The 20909-nt window shown below is 49.0% G+C and overlaps 1 protein-coding gene across 8 annotated transcripts in view; it reads left to right on the top strand.

Annotated features, from left to right (window-relative positions):
• Positions 1–20909, top strand: part of LPIN1 (lipin 1) — a 130238-nt gene that overhangs the window by 93525 nt on the left and 15804 nt on the right. For all 8 annotated transcript variants that reach the window (NM_001206156.3, XM_024998903.2, XM_024998901.2 and 5 more), the window contains 10 exons: positions 1567–1885; positions 2886–2979; positions 3661–3851; positions 4877–4970; positions 5690–5759; positions 9307–9399; positions 12640–12719; positions 18418–18544; positions 19790–19938; positions 20461–20547. In NM_001206156.3, the coding sequence (NP_001193085.3) occupies positions 1567–1885; positions 2886–2979; positions 3661–3851; positions 4877–4970; positions 5690–5759; positions 9307–9399; positions 12640–12719; positions 18418–18544; positions 19790–19938; positions 20461–20547 (1304 nt within the window). The remainder of the gene's footprint in view (positions 1–1566; positions 1886–2885; positions 2980–3660; positions 3852–4876; positions 4971–5689; positions 5760–9306; positions 9400–12639; positions 12720–18417; positions 18545–19789; positions 19939–20460; positions 20548–20909) is intronic.

The raw sequence follows: 20909 nt of genomic DNA, 5'->3' as shown, positions 1-20909 counted from the left end.
GTTTTTTTTTTTTCCTTCCTTATTTCTGCCATCCATCAAAGGTAGTTTCTGAAGACATGAAATGGTCACAATCTTTTCTTTCAAGAAATTTTATTTCATATTCCAATTTGTTAAAAGAATCTTGAACTATATTATGGTATTTCAAGCTGCTGCTGCTGCTAAGTCGCTTCAGTCGTGTCCGACTCTGTGTGACCCCACAGACGGAAGCCCACCAGGCTCCCCCATCCCTGGGATTCTCCAGGCAAGAACACTGGAGTGGGTTGCCATTTCCTTCTCCAATGCATGAAAGTGAAAAGTGAAAGGGAAGTCGTTCAGTCGTGTCCGACTCTTAGCGACCCCATGGACTACAGCCTACCAGGCTCCTCCATCCATGGGATTTTCCAGGCAAGAGTACTGGAGTGGGGTGCCATTGCCTTGGTATTTGTAAATACTGTAAGACCCTTAGAAGATGCTACCACCTCTTGTATCCCCAGTAAATCTTTGTGATGTGAATAAATAAATGAATGAGTAAGTGAAGACTGAAAGCATTTCTGTGATAACTCAAAGAGACAGCTCTTTGGAGAGTAGGTCTGTTGAGGCTGAAGCTGTGGGTTCATTCCCTTTCTAGGTTATATTTAGCTTTCATGGAAAATGCTGATTTCTCTGCCTATAAGTGGTCGTGCTGACCCAGCCAGCCATCTTTACAAATGCACGTCACCTGTTGCTGGAGAAACGGCACAAATGTGCAAACCCATCACTTTTGGCAAAACAGTTCAGGCCACAGATCCACTATTGCATTGTTTTCTTCTGTGCTTGAAGCTGTAGGATCAGATGCAGAAATGCATACCCGCTCCCCACTTTCCAGCCCACAAGCTGTGTTTTGATTTCTGTTGGATAAATCTTTTCCATAACTGGAAACTCCTTGGAGAGTTAGCGTCAGAAATGCCCTTTTCCCACTCATGGGAACCAGCCACCAAATCTGCCCTTGTTCACTTACGTTTTGGGGGTGGACTTCATTGAACTGTAACACACATGCAGAGAAACACCCAGATCCTGAGTGCCAAGATGGAAACATCTTCACACACTTCACACAGGTGAATGTGTCCATGTGACCTGCACCCAGACCAGGACTAAATCAGAACTTGAAAGCCCCCCGACCCTTTGCAATTACTGTTCTGACGCCTCCCCCCCCAATAATGATAAACCTAATCTTGACTTTATAGCAGAGTTTAGTTTTGCAAGGCTCGCCCTGTTACCATGTGTCATAATTCACTTTCAGCACCTTGATCGCCCTGTGGTGTGAATATATTCCCCTTTCTCCCGCTGGACACTTGTGTTAGATTGGTGGTCTCATTCACTCACCTACTCACTCCCATTTGTTTTCTATGAAAGTTCATTTGCTTTGGAAACACGATCCTTGGTTTCCAGACCTTTCGGCAGGTATGGGAGTCACCAGGTGCGCCACCCCCTCCCACCCGCTAAGGCTTCACTGTGTCCTGTACAGTTGTGCCTGCCCAGGGCCCTTTGGTTGACTCGACTCTTCTCTGACCTTTTCTCTCTCCCTCCCTCCCTACCCCTTTGATCCAGTCCTCGCCACACAAGATGAAAGAGTCCAGCCCGTTGAACAGCAGGAAAATCTGTGATAAAATGCACTTCCAAGCCATCCACAGTGAATCTTCAGATGCGTTTAGTGACCAGTCGCCAACACTGGTCAGGGCATCTCCGGTGCAGCCATTGCTGGAGCAGAACAAGCCGCAGACAGAGATACAGTTTGTGAACGAAGACGATGTCGAGGCCTTGGGAGCAGCGGCCCCCCCTTTACCCATGATTGAGGAGCCCAAAGCCCATTCTGCCAACACTGCCCCAGTAGCTGCAAGCAAGACAGACTCGCCTTCCAGGAAAAAGGGTGAGAAAGCCAACGCTTCCCAGTGCCTTCCTGTGCACTGGGGGCTCTGCCCACCACAGTCTCTCCCCCACCCCAAAGTTCAGGATTCTTCAGAGGGGAGACAGGACATCTCTCCTGTTCAGTCCCTTGCCCTTTTGCTGAATATGTGTTTTCTCAGAATTGAGTTGTAGAAAGTCTAACCTGAAGGAGGCCTCGGGGATGGTGCAGTGATCCATCCCCGCCGCCCTCCACTGTACAGGCCAGGGATGCTGGGGTCCCCCACGCTGGGACTGCACCAGACACTGATGATGAAGCCAGTCTGCACCCCGCTCTCCTTGCCCCTGGTTTCCCTCTAGTGCATCGCCCTGTGCTAATTTCTGCATGCCGTGTGTCACTCTTTCAATGATTACTTGTTTGTTTTTTTGCCTGACTTCCGTACTAGAACATATGTGCTCTGTGAGGTCAAGAATATTTCTGTCTTTTTACCTGTTTCCTTGGTGTTTCGTATAGTGGTTGGCGCATGTGGGGGCTCCATACGTGTAGTCAAATGCCCACCTGGCTGCCTGTCCAGACCAATGACATGAAGCCCCATCTGTTGGCCACATGGCTTTGTGCACAGTGGTTCTAGTCTGTATGAACCGATGATGTAATTCTTTGGCCACAGTAAACTGGAAGGCTGCAGTCTTGGTGCCCAGGGGCCAACGATGTGCCATTCAGGAGGCTTCAGAGTACTGATGTGGAAGTGCTCAGTGAAAGCTTTGCTGTTTAGTGATAATAATAACAAACCAGTACCGATAATAATAAAAATAACCATCACTGTGTCAGTGTGCTGAGTGCTTAGTACCTCTCAGGCCCCTCCCAGCTGGGGAGCTGAGGCTCACTGAAGCTACCTGACTCACTCAGTGGACCCTTCTGAGTAGATCTGCACACGGTGCTCAAGTGCTCTTTCTAGAGAGGCTCAGAAGTCTGTGAGGTTGCATCTGAAGAACGGTGCTCTGACCTGACCCGTGTGCCCTTTCAGACAAACGAAGCCGACACCTGGGGGCTGACGGCGTCTACTTAGATGACCTCACAGACATGGATCCTGAAGTCGCTGCCCTGTATTTCCCCAAAAAGTAAGAGCCCTTTTTATGCTTCCTATCGTTTTGTATATGTTAACCTGGGAGCTGCTTTTTCCTTATATTTGATTAGAAAGTGAGTGAGAAAAAGCTGCAGGAGTCCCACGTTTTACCCTGAGGAGCAACCGGTCAAAGCACGAACCCTTTGTAGACGTGGGGGCATGGCTGTCCACCCCTCCTGGGACGGCTTTTGAGTCGGGGCACAGGCTCGAGGCCATCTCCCCAGGTACACCAAGGTGCTGTTGCAGCGGTCAGTGATCCTCATCCCAGATCAGCTATGCACAGCCCGGCCCCTCCCCAGGGCAAGTCCCCTGGGACCTCGGGGGGCCCCCTTCTGGGATTCCCATCATTTGTGGGGAGTCCTGGCTCCGCAGAGGGCGTGACAGGACGGTGGCCTCTTGGGACGGCATGCTCTCTCTCTTCATCAATTCCAGTGTATTTGGGAGAAAAACGCAGGGAAGTGTAGGGGTTAAAAATGGTTATTTTTCCTCCTAAGGTCATTCATGTAGCTCGTGTGCCTGCCATGCGCCTTAGTGAGGGTCTGCTGGGATGACACCATTTGTCCCTCTGACTGCCGGGGTCACCTGACATCTGAGTGAGACATCCACCCCCCCCCCCGCCCCGCACCCCAGGCTTGGGAAACCCTCCTCACAGCCCCTCCCACTCCTCTCCTTCCAGCGGAGACCCTTCTGGGCTCACGAAACCCACCAGCGACAACGGAGCCCGCTCCGCCAACCAGTCCCCTCAGTCCGTGGGCAGCTCTGGCGTCGACAGCGGCGTGGAGAGCACGTCGGACGGCCTGAGAGACCTGCCGTCCATCGCCATCTCCCTTTGCGGGGGCCTCAGCGACAACCGGGAGATCACCAAAGGTACCGCGGGGCCGCCGCCATCTTTGAGCCGGCAGCGCCCCCTGGTGGCCGCCGGCTGCACCGGCCCGAAGTCCTGGGCTCATGAAGGAGCGCACGTGACTCACTGTGGCTCAGGACCCAAATGTTGCTGCGGCTGGCTGACTGACCGCAGTGTCACATGCACGCACGCACGCACGCACACACACACACGCGGCCCCAGGCGACAACAAGGCCACTGGGGTCACTGGTCGTCAGGCGTGTTTGAGCATAGCTTGTGTCCGTCCTGCAGTGGGGTGGGGCCGTGAGGTGGGGCCCGGGGCTGGTGGCAACGTCAACACTGGGAAAAGAGTGCGTAGCAAGTGTACAGAAACGCTGGAGGAGGGAGGGGTGTCCGAGCGAGCCCTGGACCCTTCCTGGCTGTGTCAGAAGGGTGTCTCAGGGTTGGCTTAGGTGATCTGAGTTAAATCATAGCCCCCACCCTATTTTTATCCCTAGTTTCCTAGGATCTCATGTTATTTACATGGTGAGGTGGCCCCGAGACCTCCAGAGAGTGCAGTCAGCCATTCTAGCTGATGACTCCTAGACCAGACTCCTAGACCCTAGGTGTCCCCACCTGCTTTAGGCAGGTCACTGAGCTTTCATTCATGACTTTGTCCATCCTCGTGCCTACTGGTGAGGAGGTGGGTGTGGAAGTTCACACCAATGACTATGACTCAGACCCGGGTGACCATACCTTGAGCTCCAGTCGTCTGCTTCTGCAGGGGCCTGTGTTTATGGTGTTTGCCACATGCCTGCTCCCGTGTAAACACATGTGCCCTGATTAAGGGTGCACTTGTCCCCCATCCTCTGACTGCCCCCATCTCTCTTCATTTCTGCACAGACACAGCCCCCCAAACTAACTGAAGGCCCCTTGACAAATAAATTTGATAGGATTGTCTGCATAGCTGGATGGCATAAACTCTCAGAAGATACTTGTGAGGGAGTGAAAACAGGCCTGGTGTTTGTACTAAATCTTCTTTGTATTCCCCCCTCCTTTGCCTTCACAGACGCATTTTTGGAACAGGCCGTGTCATATCAGCAGTTTGCGGACAACCCTGCCCTCATTGATGACCCCAACCTCGTGGTGAAGATCGGAAATAAGTAAGTTCCTCCCGAAAGTCATTTCAGCTGTCGTGTGATACCCGTTCAGCTTCAGCTTCTCTGCTATAGAGACCTGGACAGTAACCTTTAGAAATGTATAAACTTAAGTCTTTGTTAAAAATCTATTATTATCTCTTCACTATTGGCAAAATGCTGCATCACTTATATGGTTAGAACGTTGATGTAACTGGATCCTGTGGGGCTTGCATTCGGCTGCACCAGATTTTACAGTGGGACATGTGACGTCACAGCCCTGGCCTCTATCACAAGATAGACCGTGCACCCTTGAAAGCTTTGTTGTCTGAGGTCAAGGGATGTGCACGTATTTTTACAGGCTGTTGGCAAACTTTTCCCCATTAGAGGAAGCCACAGGTGTTTACATGTTAACTGAGGGTCCTCGTTTCCTTTTCCCTGAAGTGTGGGCAAGAAATGCTCCAGCACATCAGTGGCTTGACGCCCAGCGGGGCGTGGGCTGCTCTCAGCTGGCCACTGGGTCACCTGCCATGTCGTTTGTCCTGTTGCCACAGTGGCCGCTGGGAGTTTGGCTGGAGGAAGGGCTTCTGTAAGGGTGGGGCATGTGGCAGCTGACCTGGGGTGTTTGCCACAGTACTGGGCTCTTTAAGGACCCTCTGAATGTCCAGAGCCTCACATGACCGCTTCTCGGGACATTAGAGGTCTGAGCCTTGGTCTTCTGACCGCTTTTCCTTGTTTCACGTCAGATACTATAACTGGACGACAGCAGCGCCTCTGCTCCTGGCCATGCAGGCCTTCCAGAAACCATTGCCAAAGGTGAGCTTTACCATGAGAAAGAAAAGGGACATGAAAATGATGGCTCACTGAATCTGGGGGATTGGAATTTAGCTTTTATTTTAGACTTCCCTGGTGGCTCAGGCGGTAAAGGATCTGCCTACAGTGCAGGAGACCTGGGTTCTATCACTGGGTTGGGAAGGAACCTGGAGAAGGAAATGGCAACCCACTCCAGTACTCTTGCCTGGTAAATCCCGTGAATGGAGGAGCCCGGTAGGCCACAGTCTATGGGGTAACAAAGAGTCGGACACAACTGAGCAACTTCACTTTCTTTCATTTTCTTTAGAAACCATGAGGTTAATTACACTGTGCTGGTTGGAAGTTCATGGGTATAAACTGCAGGGGTCTCCCTTGCACTTTGAATGTCCTTCTCCCTTCTCTCATCAAAGCAAAAGCTCCCAGTGGAGGCAGCGCCAGACCGAGTCCTGCCTCTCCAGGATTCCTGTCCCCGCACCTGCCGTGCCAGGGACACAGATGGGGGCAAAGCAGGTGGATGCTGAGCCCAAGGGTGATGAGGGTAGAAGGATGAAGGAGGGGAGCAGGGTAGTACTATACCAGACACCAGGTGCCCACACTCAAGCCTGGCTCAGCCAGGAAGCAGGCTAGGGGCTGATTGGCCAAGGAGGAGCAAGTGGGCAGCTCCTGGCTGCACCTGAGAGCAGGTGAGCAGCTGCAGAAAAGAGCCAGGGTGACAGGCAGATGCACTGCAGCAGCCCACCATGCCCGTGTCCTCCCCCTGCCGGTTCCCCAGGCCTCTCCTGGAATTGATCACTTTCCAGCATTGGGTCTTTGTTCCAAATGCTCCATTCTTTCGGCTGCAGAGCCCACATCTCACACTTGCATCCTTCACATGCTTAGCAAAGGCTTTGTGCTGCTGTGGATGTTGTGGCTTGTCAGGTAGATCTCATACCTGAGGGTCGTGCAGGTCTATTTTGACTTTGTTTAGCTCACGTTCTCTCCTTTGTGGCTGTGTGTGTGCGTGTGTGCACATGCTTTGGGATCGTGACTGTATCTTTCATGGAGCTTTATCTGTGAGTATTCTTTGTGGACTGAGCTGAGGGCCTATGCTCCAGAGTGGGTTCTGTTTTGTCCTTGACAGGTTCTGTACAGTGTTTGTGGCCCAGGGCAAGTTTTTACAGTTCTTACAAATCAGTGAGGAGAAAGACCAGTGCAATAGAAATTTACTGATAAAGGCTATATAGTTCACAGAAAAAGAAATACACATGACTGCTGAACTTAAAGAAATTAGTCTTTGTGGTAGGCAGCCTAAATATTGTACAGGTTGTCAGTAATTTTTTGGACTCTGTTTTTGGCATTTATTTAATAATAGAAATTATTTTTATGCAGAGACTTCATCAATCTTATCTTTTGAGGCTGCTAGGTTTTGTATCACACTTGGAATGGCCCTGCTTGCTTCCCATTTCCAAAACTTATGAAAATATGCCCTGTCTTTTCTTCCAGCATTTTCTTAAATCTTTGATCCGTCTTGATTTTATTTTGAAAGTCATGAGTTGAGGTATCAGAAATGAAATCAGTGTTTTGTTTTTTTTTTTCCCCAGCTGGTTATTGAATCAGGATGCTTTGGTTGCAGGAAACAGAATAACTACAAGTGACTGGAATAACAGGGGTTTATTATTTGACATAATAAGAATCTTAGAGGTTGGTAGTTTCAGGCTGGATGAAGCTGGATGAGCCTTTCTGATTTTCCTGGCTTCCCCGTTATGATCCCAAGATGACTGTTTTATCCAACAGCTCCTCATATAAGTGTCCAAAATAGGAAGGATGGAGACAGGCTTCTCACATTTAATCGGCCACAGTTTGGTCACATGATCACCTCTCAGCCGATTGTTGGCAACACAATGGAATGGCCATGAGTGGTGCAGAACAATCCAAGTTTCTCCCCCCAGACTTGAGCCTGCCTTCATGGAACATAGTGCAGTGTGATTCCTGAGCAGAGTTTTGGCTGTGATGGTGAGAACCAAAGGGGTGGTTCACCCAGGGAGTCAACTGAGAGGGTCATGGTTGGCTCCCTAATTATCTCCATACCTTTCATTATATAACTCTCTACCCATTGATACGCAATTACAACTTGATCTTACATTACATCCCCTGTGAATTTAGGGTTATTTCTGGATTTTGTCTTCTGTTCTAGTAATATGTTAAATTATGTCCCAAGACTGCATTCTTTTAATTACTGTAAGTTTTAAATATATTTTAATATCTAGTAAGGCTTATGCCTGAGCTTCCCAGGTGGCACTAGTGGTAAAAAACCCACCTGCCAATGCAGGAAATATACGAGACATGGGCTCAATCCCTGGGTTGGGAAGATCCCCTGGAGGAGGGCATGGCAACCCACTCCAGTATTCTGAAGCGGCATAGCACACACACGTGCCAGGCTTATGTCTACTTATTTTCAGTTTTCTTGGCCATTTCTGTTTGTTTTATAAATGAACTTTACAACCAGTTTGTCTAGGTTTGAAAATGATCCTGGTTTTTTTTTTTCAAATTGGAATTTTGTTTAATATATGGATGAAATAGAAATAGGAGGGGTAGGGTAATTGACATCTTTGTGAGTTGTCCTGTTCATGAAGAGGGGGGCTTGTTCAGTGTATTCAGGTTTTCTTTTGTGTCAGGTAGGGATTCTTAAATGATAAAAAGAAGCACACTTCAGGCTAAATATGTGAATTATTTATCTTTCCACTTACCTGCAACTTGTTTGGTTGAAAGACAATTCTCTCATTACTAGCTGAGGTATTAGTGCCTGAGAGTTCCATAAACCAAAGAAGGGAAATTAGATAATATTTACTTTGGTACTTGAATTAGCCTCAAGGTGACTATTTTGTTCTTTAAAATATGTAGAAAATTGTTACTATTTTTTAAAATGTATTGAAGTACAACTGATTTACAAAGAATATTACTAATTAATATTTAATCTCCTATTCAACTTGCATTTATTTAGGACAAGAGTATGGATTTTCTTTTTTAATATTTGAGCTTTTAAGTCAAATGCATCTATGAATATTCAGTTTGCCCAAATTTGGAAATTTACATCTACTAAAAAGATCCCATGCATTTTACTTTTTGTTTAAAACTTTACCTTGTACCTCATATTAATCATTTCATTTTTCATTTTATAATCAATCATCTTATTGAGAATAACAGTATCTTAATTAGTAAACCACTTTAATTTGAAAACTTGCTGTCTGACTAATCACTAATGATTTTCAATGCTTTCTTTTTCTGTTGTTGTTGTGTTGTATTTTATTTGTTGTTTGTTTATTCCTTTAACATCTTCTTAAGTCTTCATGCCTAAGTTACCTTAATGTAATTTTGGATGCCATTAGGTTTTGCTTCTCGAAAATTTTTAATCCACAAATAGTATGTCGTGTTTTCTCTGATTTGTCTTTGTTTTTTCTTTCTTTTTTTTTTTAATCTTACTTTAATTTGCATGTGCGTGTCTTTTGGTTTGAATGTGCTAAGTTGATCTTTTTTTGGTTCCATTATTTATGTTACCATCCATTTAAAACAGGCCACGGTGGAGTCTATCATGAGGGATAAGATGCCCAGAAAGGGAGGAAGATGGTGGTTTTCATGGAGGGGAAGAAACACCACAATCAAAGAGGTAAGCTTGGAAAACACAAGTGTTTCTGCCTGGCTCAGCAAGGGCTTGCGTGTCAGTGAGCAAAGCCGTCACACTGAGCCAGGAGCCAGCTCTGCCACCATGCAGGCGAAGGCAGCGCAGAACAAGGGGAGGTGGAGAAGGACCGGGATGGGTGGGCAGAGATGGCCTCACATCCTGGCTCTGTTACCTCTCTGCTTGGAGAGTGTGGTCAGGTCACTCCTGCTCTGGAACGTTTTTTCATCTATAGAAAAGAGAGATTTAACCTGATTTTTTTTTTTTTTTTAATGTTTAAGTAAAATATCTTCCTGTTGCTCATGAGAACAGTTTTAGCAAGGCAGACTTATAGCGTAGACTGATTCCTGTTAGTCATTTCATGTCAATAGCATGTCTAAAATATACATGACTTTGGTTTCTGTTTCTATAAACGCTTATACTTTTCTTCAGACCTTTGCCAGCCTCTCAGCCTATTTCTGGAAGTAGTTTCTTTCTTGGCTTCCATGTCAGTGTGTCCACCTGTCCCCCAACCCCCTGCCCCAGGGGCTGTTTATCCTCTGGCTCAGCTGCTGTACAAGTGGGTCCTCAGGCTTACCTGGTGGTGGCTCAAACAGTAATGAATCTGCCCGCAATGCGAGAGACCTGGATTTGATCCCTGGGTTGGAAGGATCCCTGGAGGAGGGCATGGCAGCCCACTCCAGTATTCTTGCCTGGAGGATTCCATGGACAGAGGAGCCTGGCGGGCTGCAGTCCATGGGGTCGCAAAGAGTCAGACACAACTGAGCGACTAATACTACTACTGTTACAGGGTTGTCTTAGGAACCTCTCTTCTTCAAAGACTGCTCGTTATTCCCCAGGCAGCCTCACCCACGCCTATACAACGACTCCATTTTTATTAACCAAGAAGGTATTTTATAATTCACATTAATTTATCAAATACCCAGCTAGGTAGATGTCACCACGTGGATGCTTCAGCTCTTCAAACTCATCATTTCTAAAATCAAACTGATGGTTTTCTCGAGAGTTCTTCCTTTGCTGGACCACATTCAGAAAGTGATACCACTGTCCGTCCGTAAGCTAATACTTCCTTTTTCCCTCACCCCTCTTTTCAGTTTATCATCCAGTATGTTGCTCCCATTTTCCATTTCTCTCCATCTTCACCCCCAAAAATCTAGGCTGCTATCTTTTTCCTAAGATTGCTTGCAAATGGTCCATTTGTATCCACTCTTGCCTTTTCTTCTTCCTCATTCTCCGTAGTTGCCTTGGTCTTTTTAGGGTAACAGTCCAATTTATATTACTCCTTTCTTAAAAGCTTTTAGTGGATTCCCCGATTCTTAAAGACCAAAATCCTTAATATGGTCCACAGGCCTTGTTGTATCCTGGCCCCTGGTTCCCTGCAGAGTCTCTCCTCTTCTGCCGCCTCCCCCGCCCTCTCTGCTGTGGTGTCATTTCTACCCCAGGACCCTTGCACGTGTTACTTTCTCTGCCTGGTGTCCTTAGGACCCCTCTCATCCCTTTCTCTTAGTTATCTAGCATCTTAAATGGCCCTTTCTTGGCAGGTTGATCTGGTCTGCTGTTCTCTGCCCTCATGGCCCTGCCTGTGAACTTTTCCTTCACAAATTTTGCCAGCATTTATAATTATACACTGATTAGTGTGGCTGTTTAATTAACCCTCCCTTCCCTTCCAGACCCTAAACTCCATGAAAACAGAGACCACGTATGGCTTTGATCCCTGTGGTCTCCCTAGGACCCAGATGGACCCAGAGCAGATTTTAGAAGGAATGCTGATCATACTTGGAATATAGTGTGAAAAAACCCTGAGGACAATAGCTGAGTTGGTTGTTACAAGAGTGAAAAAAAAAAGCTCAGATGCTCAGTTTATTTCATTACTTCAAAGGGAAAGAGTCTGTTGGTAGTGTTTTTACCAAGATAACACCATTTTAGGGTGTTTTCTGGTAGCATCCCTGAGCTTTTTATACCCTCATTTCCTCCAAGAGGGTATAAACATGTTATAGCTAGCGTTCACTTTACTTTAGGAGACTTAAAGTGGAAAAGGCTTTTCTGATTCCTTTACTAGAGAACAGAACGTTCTAGAATTTAGACAGAAGGCTATTTTAGGGACCTATTTTTTTTTTTTGCAGAGTATCTAGAGTCTCATTAGTTGGAATTGAGGGGAATGCCAGCATAAAATGATGAAGAGTTATGAAATATCTTTTAAAAACACTAAACACTTTTCAGATAGACATGTATTTTTGAACAAGTCTAATAAAGAATTGTTAATAGCAGTGGCTAAGTTACCTGCCTCAATAGATAGATTAAACATTACTGGGCCTCTTTTCACATCATTTATCTGCCTGCTTATAAAAGCTAAAGAATTTTTGAAAATAGCTTGGACCCATCATATGTTAAGCTAGTCACCATGTTATATTGTTTCTGTCACTCATTTTCTTTATCAACATTAAATGCATTAACCTTCCTGCAGATCGAATGACTATAGATAAGGAGATGTGACTGTTAAGCCTTTGTCCCTTGACACGTCCGTCTGGCCTGTGATGACTTCCTGCGATGTCTGCTGGCAGGTGGATGTCTTCTCCCTTCCCTGCCTGCTGTAGGCCAGGCTCTGGGTTTATGTGTAGAATCTCTGTGGTCCTTCCGATACTGTTAGGAGCTGCATGTCACCACCCTTGCCTTGCTGGTGGGAAAAAGAAACTCTGAAACATTCCATCACTTGCCTGAGCTTTTTAAGCCAGAGAAGCAGGACTGGCCCAGAGCTCTCAATATTCCAAAGCGCTGGCAGTACATTAAGGGAGCATCTTCTATTAAGAGCACACGGGATTGAAAAAGAGAATGCATCCATGTTTTTCTCAAGCAAAATATGGTGTGAAAATATTTTCAGGCATTTCTATCAGCAATTAGAAGAAAATATTTTGAAAGCCCCCGCGTATCCAAGCAGCCCTTGATAAAGCATTTGCATAAGCTGCCGTGATTATGGAGCCTTGGTTTGGTGCCACAAACGCTTATGGAAAACAGACTTATTTTTGTCAAAAATGTTTCTCAGCTCGATTGTAGACGACAGCTAAGCAAAGGAATAACTAGGACCCTTCCATCCCTGGGGGTGGGGTGTGCCATTGGGGAAGGCATGGGGGCCCTGCCCTGGACTTCAGGGAGCCCCTCAGGGAACACCTGCTGTCACGCAGGTGGTTTCCCTTTGCTGCGTCCATGATTCTCTGTCGTCTTCTTCTCCAGGAAAGTAAGCCAGAGCAGTGCCTGGCGGGAAAGAGCCACAGCACCGGGGAGCAGCCGTCACAGCTGGGCATGGCCACCAGGTACAGCGCCAGTCATCTTGGGGTGTTGTAGCCCCTGTCTGTGTCCAAAGTCAAGGCACACGCCCCACAGATGCTGATACGGTTCACTGCATTAGCTTGGGCCTTGAATTTAGACAGATCTCGGTTGCAGGCCTGGTGCTCTGTCATTTACTCAGTGACCTGGAGTAATTTACTGAAATTGATCTTCTCATAAATCAAATGGAAACACTCCATAGATACTGACTTTCCAAAGTAAATGAGATAATGTCACAAGAGCATTCCTCATGGTCTTGGAACGTGATAGCCCTCAGTCTGCAGAAGGTAATAACAAGGGCTGTGGTGATAAATAATGGTATGGGTGATATGGGGATGATGTGAAAAGTGCCCCTTTCGCAGGAGCTTGCCTTTCTCTATGGTTCAGTCACATACTAGGACTTATTATGTTAAATATTGATAGGGATTGATATTAACTTGGCCTAGCAGACATTAGAATTTGATAATACTTATCCACATTAGTAGTATTTTATCTTCAGGGTAACCTGCTTGTTATGTGTTTTTGTTTTGATGCTATGGGATTTGAGGGTAACTCCTCTGAGGACAGTGCCATCAGCCACTAATTTGATGGTGTTATTCTATCAATATTGAGTGATCTGATATATTATAATAACTTTACTGATGACCTCACCCTTATAGTATTCCTGTGCTTAAGAGAACCAGGATTGCATTTCTTATTTACAGGCAGAAAATTCTGACATATTCATTGAAGGCCAGCTGCCTACCTCCATCCTTTTATACCTCGGAGGCCAAGCCAGTGCCTGACTCAGAGTAGGCATGCCTTAAGTGTACTGTCACTGAGCCAATGAGATTTTCCCAACCTATTGTTTCCTGGGGAAGGCAGGCTTAGCTGTCCAGTCCTTGGCTTCCTGGCCATAGCTCTGTATATGAAACGATGTCATTTCTAGAATTCATTGTTGGAACTAGAAACGCATGTAGGTGTCACGAAGGAGACAGTCTGATTTCTTTATTGTCCTCTGTGTGAGAAGAGTGTGTAGGACCGGATAAAACTGCATGGCGGGGCTGGCTCTCAGCTGGGCTGTTTTTGGAGGACACTGTTTCTGTTCCTTCCGATGGTGCCCGGCACGGCCCCTTCCCACCCGCCCCCGTGCAGGTCTGCCCTGGAGAAGGGAGAAAGGTTGATGCGCTTGTGTGTTTCTTTTCCATTCTTCACCCTCTGTCTCTGGCTCATTCTCTGGGGAGGGGCTTTCCAGCATGATTATCTGGATACCTTCCTGACCCAGAATTTTAAAAAATATATTTTATTTATTTATTTGGCTGCACTGGGTCTTGGTTGCAGCATGCTGAATTTTGGTCTTCATTTTTGGCATGCGGGATCTTTTTTTTTAATTGTGCCATGTGAACTCTTAGTTGCGGCATGTGGGATCTAGTTCCCTGATCAGGGATTAAACACTGGCCCCCTGCATTGGGAGCACGGAGTCTTAGCCATCGGACCACCAGGGAAGTCCCCCGACCTGGAACTCTGAGGGTACCTTGAGTGAGTCTGGAAGGGAGAGGGCAGGTGTGTTCAAGATGGAGCTTGGGCTAAGAGTGCACAGTCCTGAGCAGGTAAGGCGGTAACCAGATAGGAAGTCAGTGGGTTTTTGGTAAGTAGTTGTTTGAAGCAGCAGGCTGTACACAGCAGGCTTTGGAGTCAAGCAGATCTGGCTTGGAGTCCTGGCTTTGGGCAATTTCCTTCTGAATCTGAGCTAAGGAACAAGAATGATGTCCATGCCGAGAGAAGCCCAGGCAAGGAGACAGGAGCAGAGATGCCACCCTTCTGTCCCAAGCAGTTTAACCCAGCAGTTAAAACTGCTGCACTGGAAATGCAGGGAACATTTTGAGAACCTCTCTGTCCCACAGTAGTTTCCAAGCACAAGAGGCAGCGCGAGCCGGGACTCTCTCTAATCTTTGGCAAATCATCAGCCCCTCGGTGTTTCTTCCGTCATCTTGGAAATGGGCAGGCGACTGACACACAACCCGTACAAGTTGGCTCATCAAAGCTGAGCTCACAGCTTCATGGGAAAGGAGGTTCAGAGTGTGAAACCAAAGAGGGCCACGCGGGCTGTGCCTGCATCAGGAGGGTGGCTCTGTAGGACTCAGGCTTGTCCTAACTGTGCAGTTGCAAGTGTTTTAAAATTATACAGCGCAGTACGAGCCAAACACAGGATGTCAGCCAAGTCCAGCCTGCGATATGCCAGTCTCAGACCTGGGAACAGCAGGCCAGGGGCTCAGAGAGATTTAAAAGGAGGGATTGAACACAACAGCGGCTGGTATAGGGTCTGTATTCTTCCTTCCAGCAGCAGTGTGGTGGCTCCTGGAGGCCGTGGAGTGGGCCGAGGCTGTGCCTAGCAGCAGGTCACTTCTGCTGCTCTTCCCCAGTTGGGAGATCAGCTGATAGTTTGTCTAAAGCGTTTTGGATTTTCTTAGTATCTGATACGATCTGCTTTGGCCACCTGATGCAAAGAACTGACTCATTTGAAAAGACCCTGATGCTGGGAAAGATTGAAGGTGGGAGGAGAAGAGGACAACAGAGGATGAGATGGTTAGATGGCATCACTGACTCAATGGACATGAGTTTGAGCAAGCTCTGGGAGTTGGCAGTGGACAGGAAGCCTGGTGTGCTGCAGTCCTTGGGGTCTCAAGGAGTCTGACACGACTGAGCGACTGAACTGAACTGATAGGATCCTATTCAAGTGTTGACACAAACGCTTTGCCCAGTTAGGTAGAAATAGACTATTGACCACTCTGAGTTAGTCATGCTACGTATACTTCTTTACAAAACCTGAGAAATGAAGAACTGACTCTTGGCGAAAAGGATTTGAGATTTTGAAAAGCCTTCTTAGGAAGTTCTCCTGAGCAGTATGCATCTTTTCATTTTACTGGCATCCTCATCTGCTAATTAGATTCATGCAATTGCCTAGGGAAAAAAAATGTTGGAGTGCTCTCCTAATTGACAGACTTGTGATTGGCAGAACAGTCCTTGAAGTCTCGTAATTGAGCAAACAGCTTGTCACCATGCAAGTCATTAAAATACCATCGGAACCTGTACGCTGACAAGTGCGAACTTCAGTGTTGTGCACAGCTCCTTGGCTGAACACGGATACTGGAGTGAGATGAGGCCTTTTGGTTTTTTGCCTGTCGCTTCTCACAGATAGCGCAAAGCCAGTGACATTAGGGACCATTGCAAGAGGAGGGGGCGGGGGCGGCCAGGTCCAAGGGGCACACGACCTCGCCCCCAGCCGGCACTGCCAGCTCAGGTGTACGGCTCCTGTCTCAGTTTCTGTCTCTGTGTTTTCCTTCCTGTGCTCCCTCAAATGAGGCTTGCTGCACCGATCGAGGGGTTTGGGGTTTTGTCTTAAAGCGGCAGATGGAGCTGAGAGCTCACCCTCTTGGCTTGCACATCGCCAGCAGTGGCTCATGTCAGTCTGTAGTCACTGAGAGCTCCGGTTCACGTTTGGATCTCATTTCCCTCCGAACTGTCTGCATGGAACATGAACATTACCCGATTCAACAAGGGGCCTGTAGCTGCCTGTCCTAGGTTCCCACCCGGGCTCTGTTCAGGCTGCTTTGGCTCCAGGACCACGTGTACCTGTCTGTCTGAAACCTCTAGGCTGTTGGTTCAGAAGGGTCAGCATCGCTCTTAGAATCGGCAAGGGTTGGGATGGAGAGGGGCTTTTGAGTCATTTTACAGATGAGCCACGGAAGCCCGGGGAGGAATTCTGTGGTTGTGAGGCTTTTCCTGGGATGCGTATCTGTCTGTTATCTGCTGGCTCCTGGGATCTCTTGCTGCATGGGATGCTATTTGCTTCCCTTTGCTTTAAGATGAGGAAATCAAGCCAGAGAGAAAATAGTCTGAACAGGAAAACACAGCTTGAAGTTCCTGCGGTTCAAACCTGGGCTTCCCAGGTCTCTACTCTACCAGGAACCCGTCCTCGGTGTCACGGACATTGATTTGTCTACATGTGGCTTAGCCCTGCCATGGACCAGTCAGGATTCTACCCTGCGTGCTCTGTCTCCGTGGACATAGCTACCTGTCCCCACCCTCATTCACCATGGCTGTGACCCCGTGATGGCCAAGTCTGGGACTTCAGCTGTGGTTGATCCGCACAGCTCCAGGGCCTCCAGTCCAGCCAAAACCTGGGATGTTCTCTGCCCCGGGGCCTCTGGTCCAGCCACTCCCAGGACACCCTCTGTCCTCCTAATGCAGCCCTTGTCCTGCTCTGTTGTGATTATTCAGACAAAAGGCCCCAGGGAGCCGGGGCCAGGCTGTTTGCTGTATCCCCACACCTGGCACTTTGATCCCTGGGTCGGGAAGATCCCCTGGAGGAGGGCATGGCAACCCACTCCAGTATTCTTGCCTGGAGAATCCCATGGACAGAGGGCACCCTGGCGGGCTACAGTACACGGGGTCGCAAAGAGTGGGACACGACTGAGTGACTAACACTTCCACTTTCACTTCCACACCTGGCACGGTGCCTAGAAGCATTGGTGGCCTGAGCTCCAGTCCACCAGCCCACTGCCCACCGGGGGCCACCCCTTGTAAGGTGGAGAGCAGGGCCCTGGGGAGGGGTAGCTCATTCTGGGCGGGGAAAGAGCTGGGAGAAACCACACAGAAGCAGGGTAACGGGCCTTCCCTTGCATCTCCCTAGTTCAGGGTGCTGTTGGATTGTAGGAACTGCTTCTGGAATGAACACGTGGGGCAAGAAAGCAACGAGCTGCAGAGGAAACACCCGGCCATTTTCTGATAGAAGGGGTGGGGAGGCAAGGGGGAAGGCCAGGATGCTGAGGACCAGGCGAGAACCCCCTGAGACACCAGGAGAAGCTGGAGTTTTGCATAAAGGGATGTGCTGAGCAGGAGGCTTTATGGGGAAGTGCACACCCGGGGCCTCGGGACCGGTTTGTTCCAGATCACTCAGCCGTCACCCTTTAGCCTGACAGACGTTTAGGAAGCACTTTGGTGTTAAGGCATTTTTAAAGAAGATGGTCCTGGGAAGCAGGTCTATAGATTGGGGGTGGTGTCATAGCAGAATTTGAATCCAGGGAGCAGTTATTTGCTGACATGCTTTATACAGGTTATTTGAAGAAAATGAGCCTGCTCCCCACCTGCACCTCCCAGGCCCTTCTCCCTTCCACCCCCCATGTGGAGGGGTCCGGAGCTTGACTTGTGTGCAGACGAATGAGGTGTGGCTTGTGTTCCAGGGGCAGCCTGCTGAGGGGTTCTGGAGGAGAGTTGGGGGGGGTCTTCCTTGGCTTCCCTGGCACCCGTTTGTAAGTCCTTAGAGTGACCTCGTTATTTGGAATTGTGTGTTTGGAGGAAACGAATGGGCTTGGACGTGTAGGAAATATTTGGGCCCCTTGTGATTGGCCTGGCTGGCAGCCTGGGATGGGGGAAGAGAGAACACAGGCATCCTCCAAGGCTGCAGGGAGGACGGGGGGAGCCTCTCGGTTTAAAATAGAGTGATGATGCCAGCAAGCAGGCACCTGAATGAGGAGTGGCGGCCCCGGGTGAATAATGCAGGAGCCTCATGAATGGGATTAGTGACGGCATCTGCTAAGTGACCGCCCCAGGGACAGCACTCCGTCATCGATTCCTGCCTAATGCGTGTTTAATGGCTGCCCAGATGGACTTCCTAATTGGTGGTTACATCACTGTGTGTTCCAGAATAAAGCATGAGTCATCCTCTAGTGATGAGGAGCATGCAGCCGCCAAGCCGTCCAGCACAAGCCACCTCCCCCTGTTGTCCAGCGTCAGCTACAAGAAGACCCTGCGCCTCACGTCAGAGCAGCTGGTGAGGGCCCTTTCCTCCCTCCGCTGAGACGTGGGTTCTGGCCTGGCTCCTGCCACCCGTGCTCGGCGGGTTCCATGGACTGGGTTCCCCCCACCCTGAGTCAGCCCCGAGCACCTTTTCTGGCCCAGTACTGGTTCCCATCCTCCTTGGGCTCACATCCCCCCCATTTCGGTGCCTCCTGTCCAGCTGCGCTCCCCTGTGTCTGCCCTGGAGGCTCCCTGGTCTCAAGTGTTGGAGGAGGGTAGCCTGAGGGTGTTTGTCTCGAGGTGTAAATGATGGATAGACCACATGTCACGGGGCTGTTTCCACTTTCCCGGAGATGTTTGTTAGGTCAGCTGCCTCTCCTGAATCGGGGGAAGCTCCGGCTACCCCACTCCCCCACACTTGTGATGGGTTCCGAGAGCTACTGGTAGCAGGGGGCCACCCTGACCACGGTGTCCTCTTCTGTGCATCTGTACCACCAGGATGAGTCAGGCCTGGACCCTGTTTCCCATGAGCAGACAGTGAGCGGGTGTCTCCGTTCAGCTGTCCCAAGAGTTCGTGGTGGCCGGGCCTAGCCATGATGCTGTTTTATGGGAAAAGAGAAGGGACAGGCCAGACCCCTGCAGCCTGCGGTCCTAGTGCAGCAGCTGGGTGGCAGGGGCCCTGTCCAGCAGTGCCGGGGTTGACCTGGACTCTGGCCGCCAACTGGCTGGCACCTGAGGGCCCTGGTGCAGAGATTCAGAACCCCCAAAAGGGGCTTCTGCTTTCAGAAGCTGGAGTGATTTCCTGGAACCTGGCCTCTGTGCTTCTGGACCTGAGACGTGCTTGATAACTGAGACTGCTTTCTTCCAGTCTGTGTGGGTCATCATCCATACTCATGACTGGTGTGGGGATTGTAGTTCCGCACTTGGCTTAGACTTGTTTCTCTGGTCATGACCCTTTACGCTCAGCCGTGGCCAAGGAAGTACATCCCGGTCTGGGGTTGTGATTTCCTGTAGTGAACCCCAGTGCCTGTCACCTGCCCCTGGGGGATGTGTCACAGCTGCCCTACACGTGGGCCTGTGAGGAGGGCTGGGGTTCAGGTTGCCCAAGTCCTGGAAAGAACCATCCTCATCGAGAGCAAGGCAGGGATAGAATTGTATGGTGGCCTGGGGTGGTGATTAAAAAAAAAAATAAAGTCCAGATCTGGTTTCTCGTGGAACAGAAACCACGTGTCCCCCCCGGGCCTCACCCTCCAGTGGACACAGAGCTCCTGTCTTTCAGAAAAGCCTGAAGTTGAAGAACGGCCCGAACGACGTGGTGTTCAGTGTCACCACGCAGTACCAGGGCACGTGCCGCTGCGAAGGCACCATCTACTTGTGGAACTGGGACGACAAGGTGGTCATCTCTGACATTGATGGGACCATCACTAGGTAAGTCTGAGTCCACCTACTCTGGGGCTGTGGGCCCTGGGCCTGGAGGTGCGTTGGCTCCTCTTGCTGGGGCCGATTGGGGCTCATGTAGTTCAGTTTCTGGGGCTCCTTGAATTAAACAGCTGCAGTGGGGGCTTGGGGATCTCTTCCCTCTGGGGCAGTGGCTCCCTGACATCGTTGCTCAGTCTCAGGGTTTCTGTCCAGAGAGCAAGTCGTATATCTCACTTGCATTTTTAATGAGGCTTCTCTGGTGCAGTGAATCAGAGTGAACTTTTTTCTTCCTTTAGTGATGCCCGCCTTTCTCTTTTTTTAAAAAAAGATTTTATTGAAGTGTAGTTGATTTACAGTGTTGTGTTAATTTCTTCTGTACAGCAAAGGGGCTCAGCTGTACGTATTTCCATACTCTCTTCCATTGTGGTTTGTCACAGGGTATCCACTGTAGTTCCCTGTGCTAGACAGTAGGCACTGCAGTTCACGCAGTGCCCTCGTCATTTAATTTTTCTGTTCTCTGTCTTTATTCAGATCAGATACTCTCGGGCACATTTTGCCCACCCTGGGGAAGGATTGGACCCACCAGGGCATCGCCAAGCTGTACCATAAAGTGAGCCAGTAAGTCCACAGCTGGGGAACATGCGGCAGTCTGCACACGTAACCTTTCTTGCTGGTGTGGCTTACACAGACAGGCGCACCCTCAGCCAGGGAGAGTTGGCGGGGGTGGTGGTGGAGCACACGGTGGAAGCCTGCCAGCTCCGCATTTGAATTCAGTACCAAAAGGCAAGAAAGGAAGTGGTCGGGATATTGAAAATTGATGGGGAGGGAAGATGGTGGCAGCCAGCTTCAGGGGTCGGGTCGACGTTCACAGTCAGGTGGGGACATGGTAGTCTGACGTTGGCCACAAGATGTATTTTAGGCTAAAAACGGTCCCAATTCCAAGCAGGTTTGTGGGCCAGCCTGCAGGGCCCGTCTCGTCC

This window comes from Bos taurus, chromosome 11, assembly GCF_002263795.3.
Source record: "Bos taurus isolate L1 Dominette 01449 registration number 42190680 breed Hereford chromosome 11, ARS-UCD2.0, whole genome shotgun sequence".
NCBI classification, from domain to species: domain Eukaryota; kingdom Metazoa; phylum Chordata; class Mammalia; order Artiodactyla; family Bovidae; genus Bos; species Bos taurus.
This window is presented reverse-complemented; position numbering and strand designations above follow the sequence as displayed.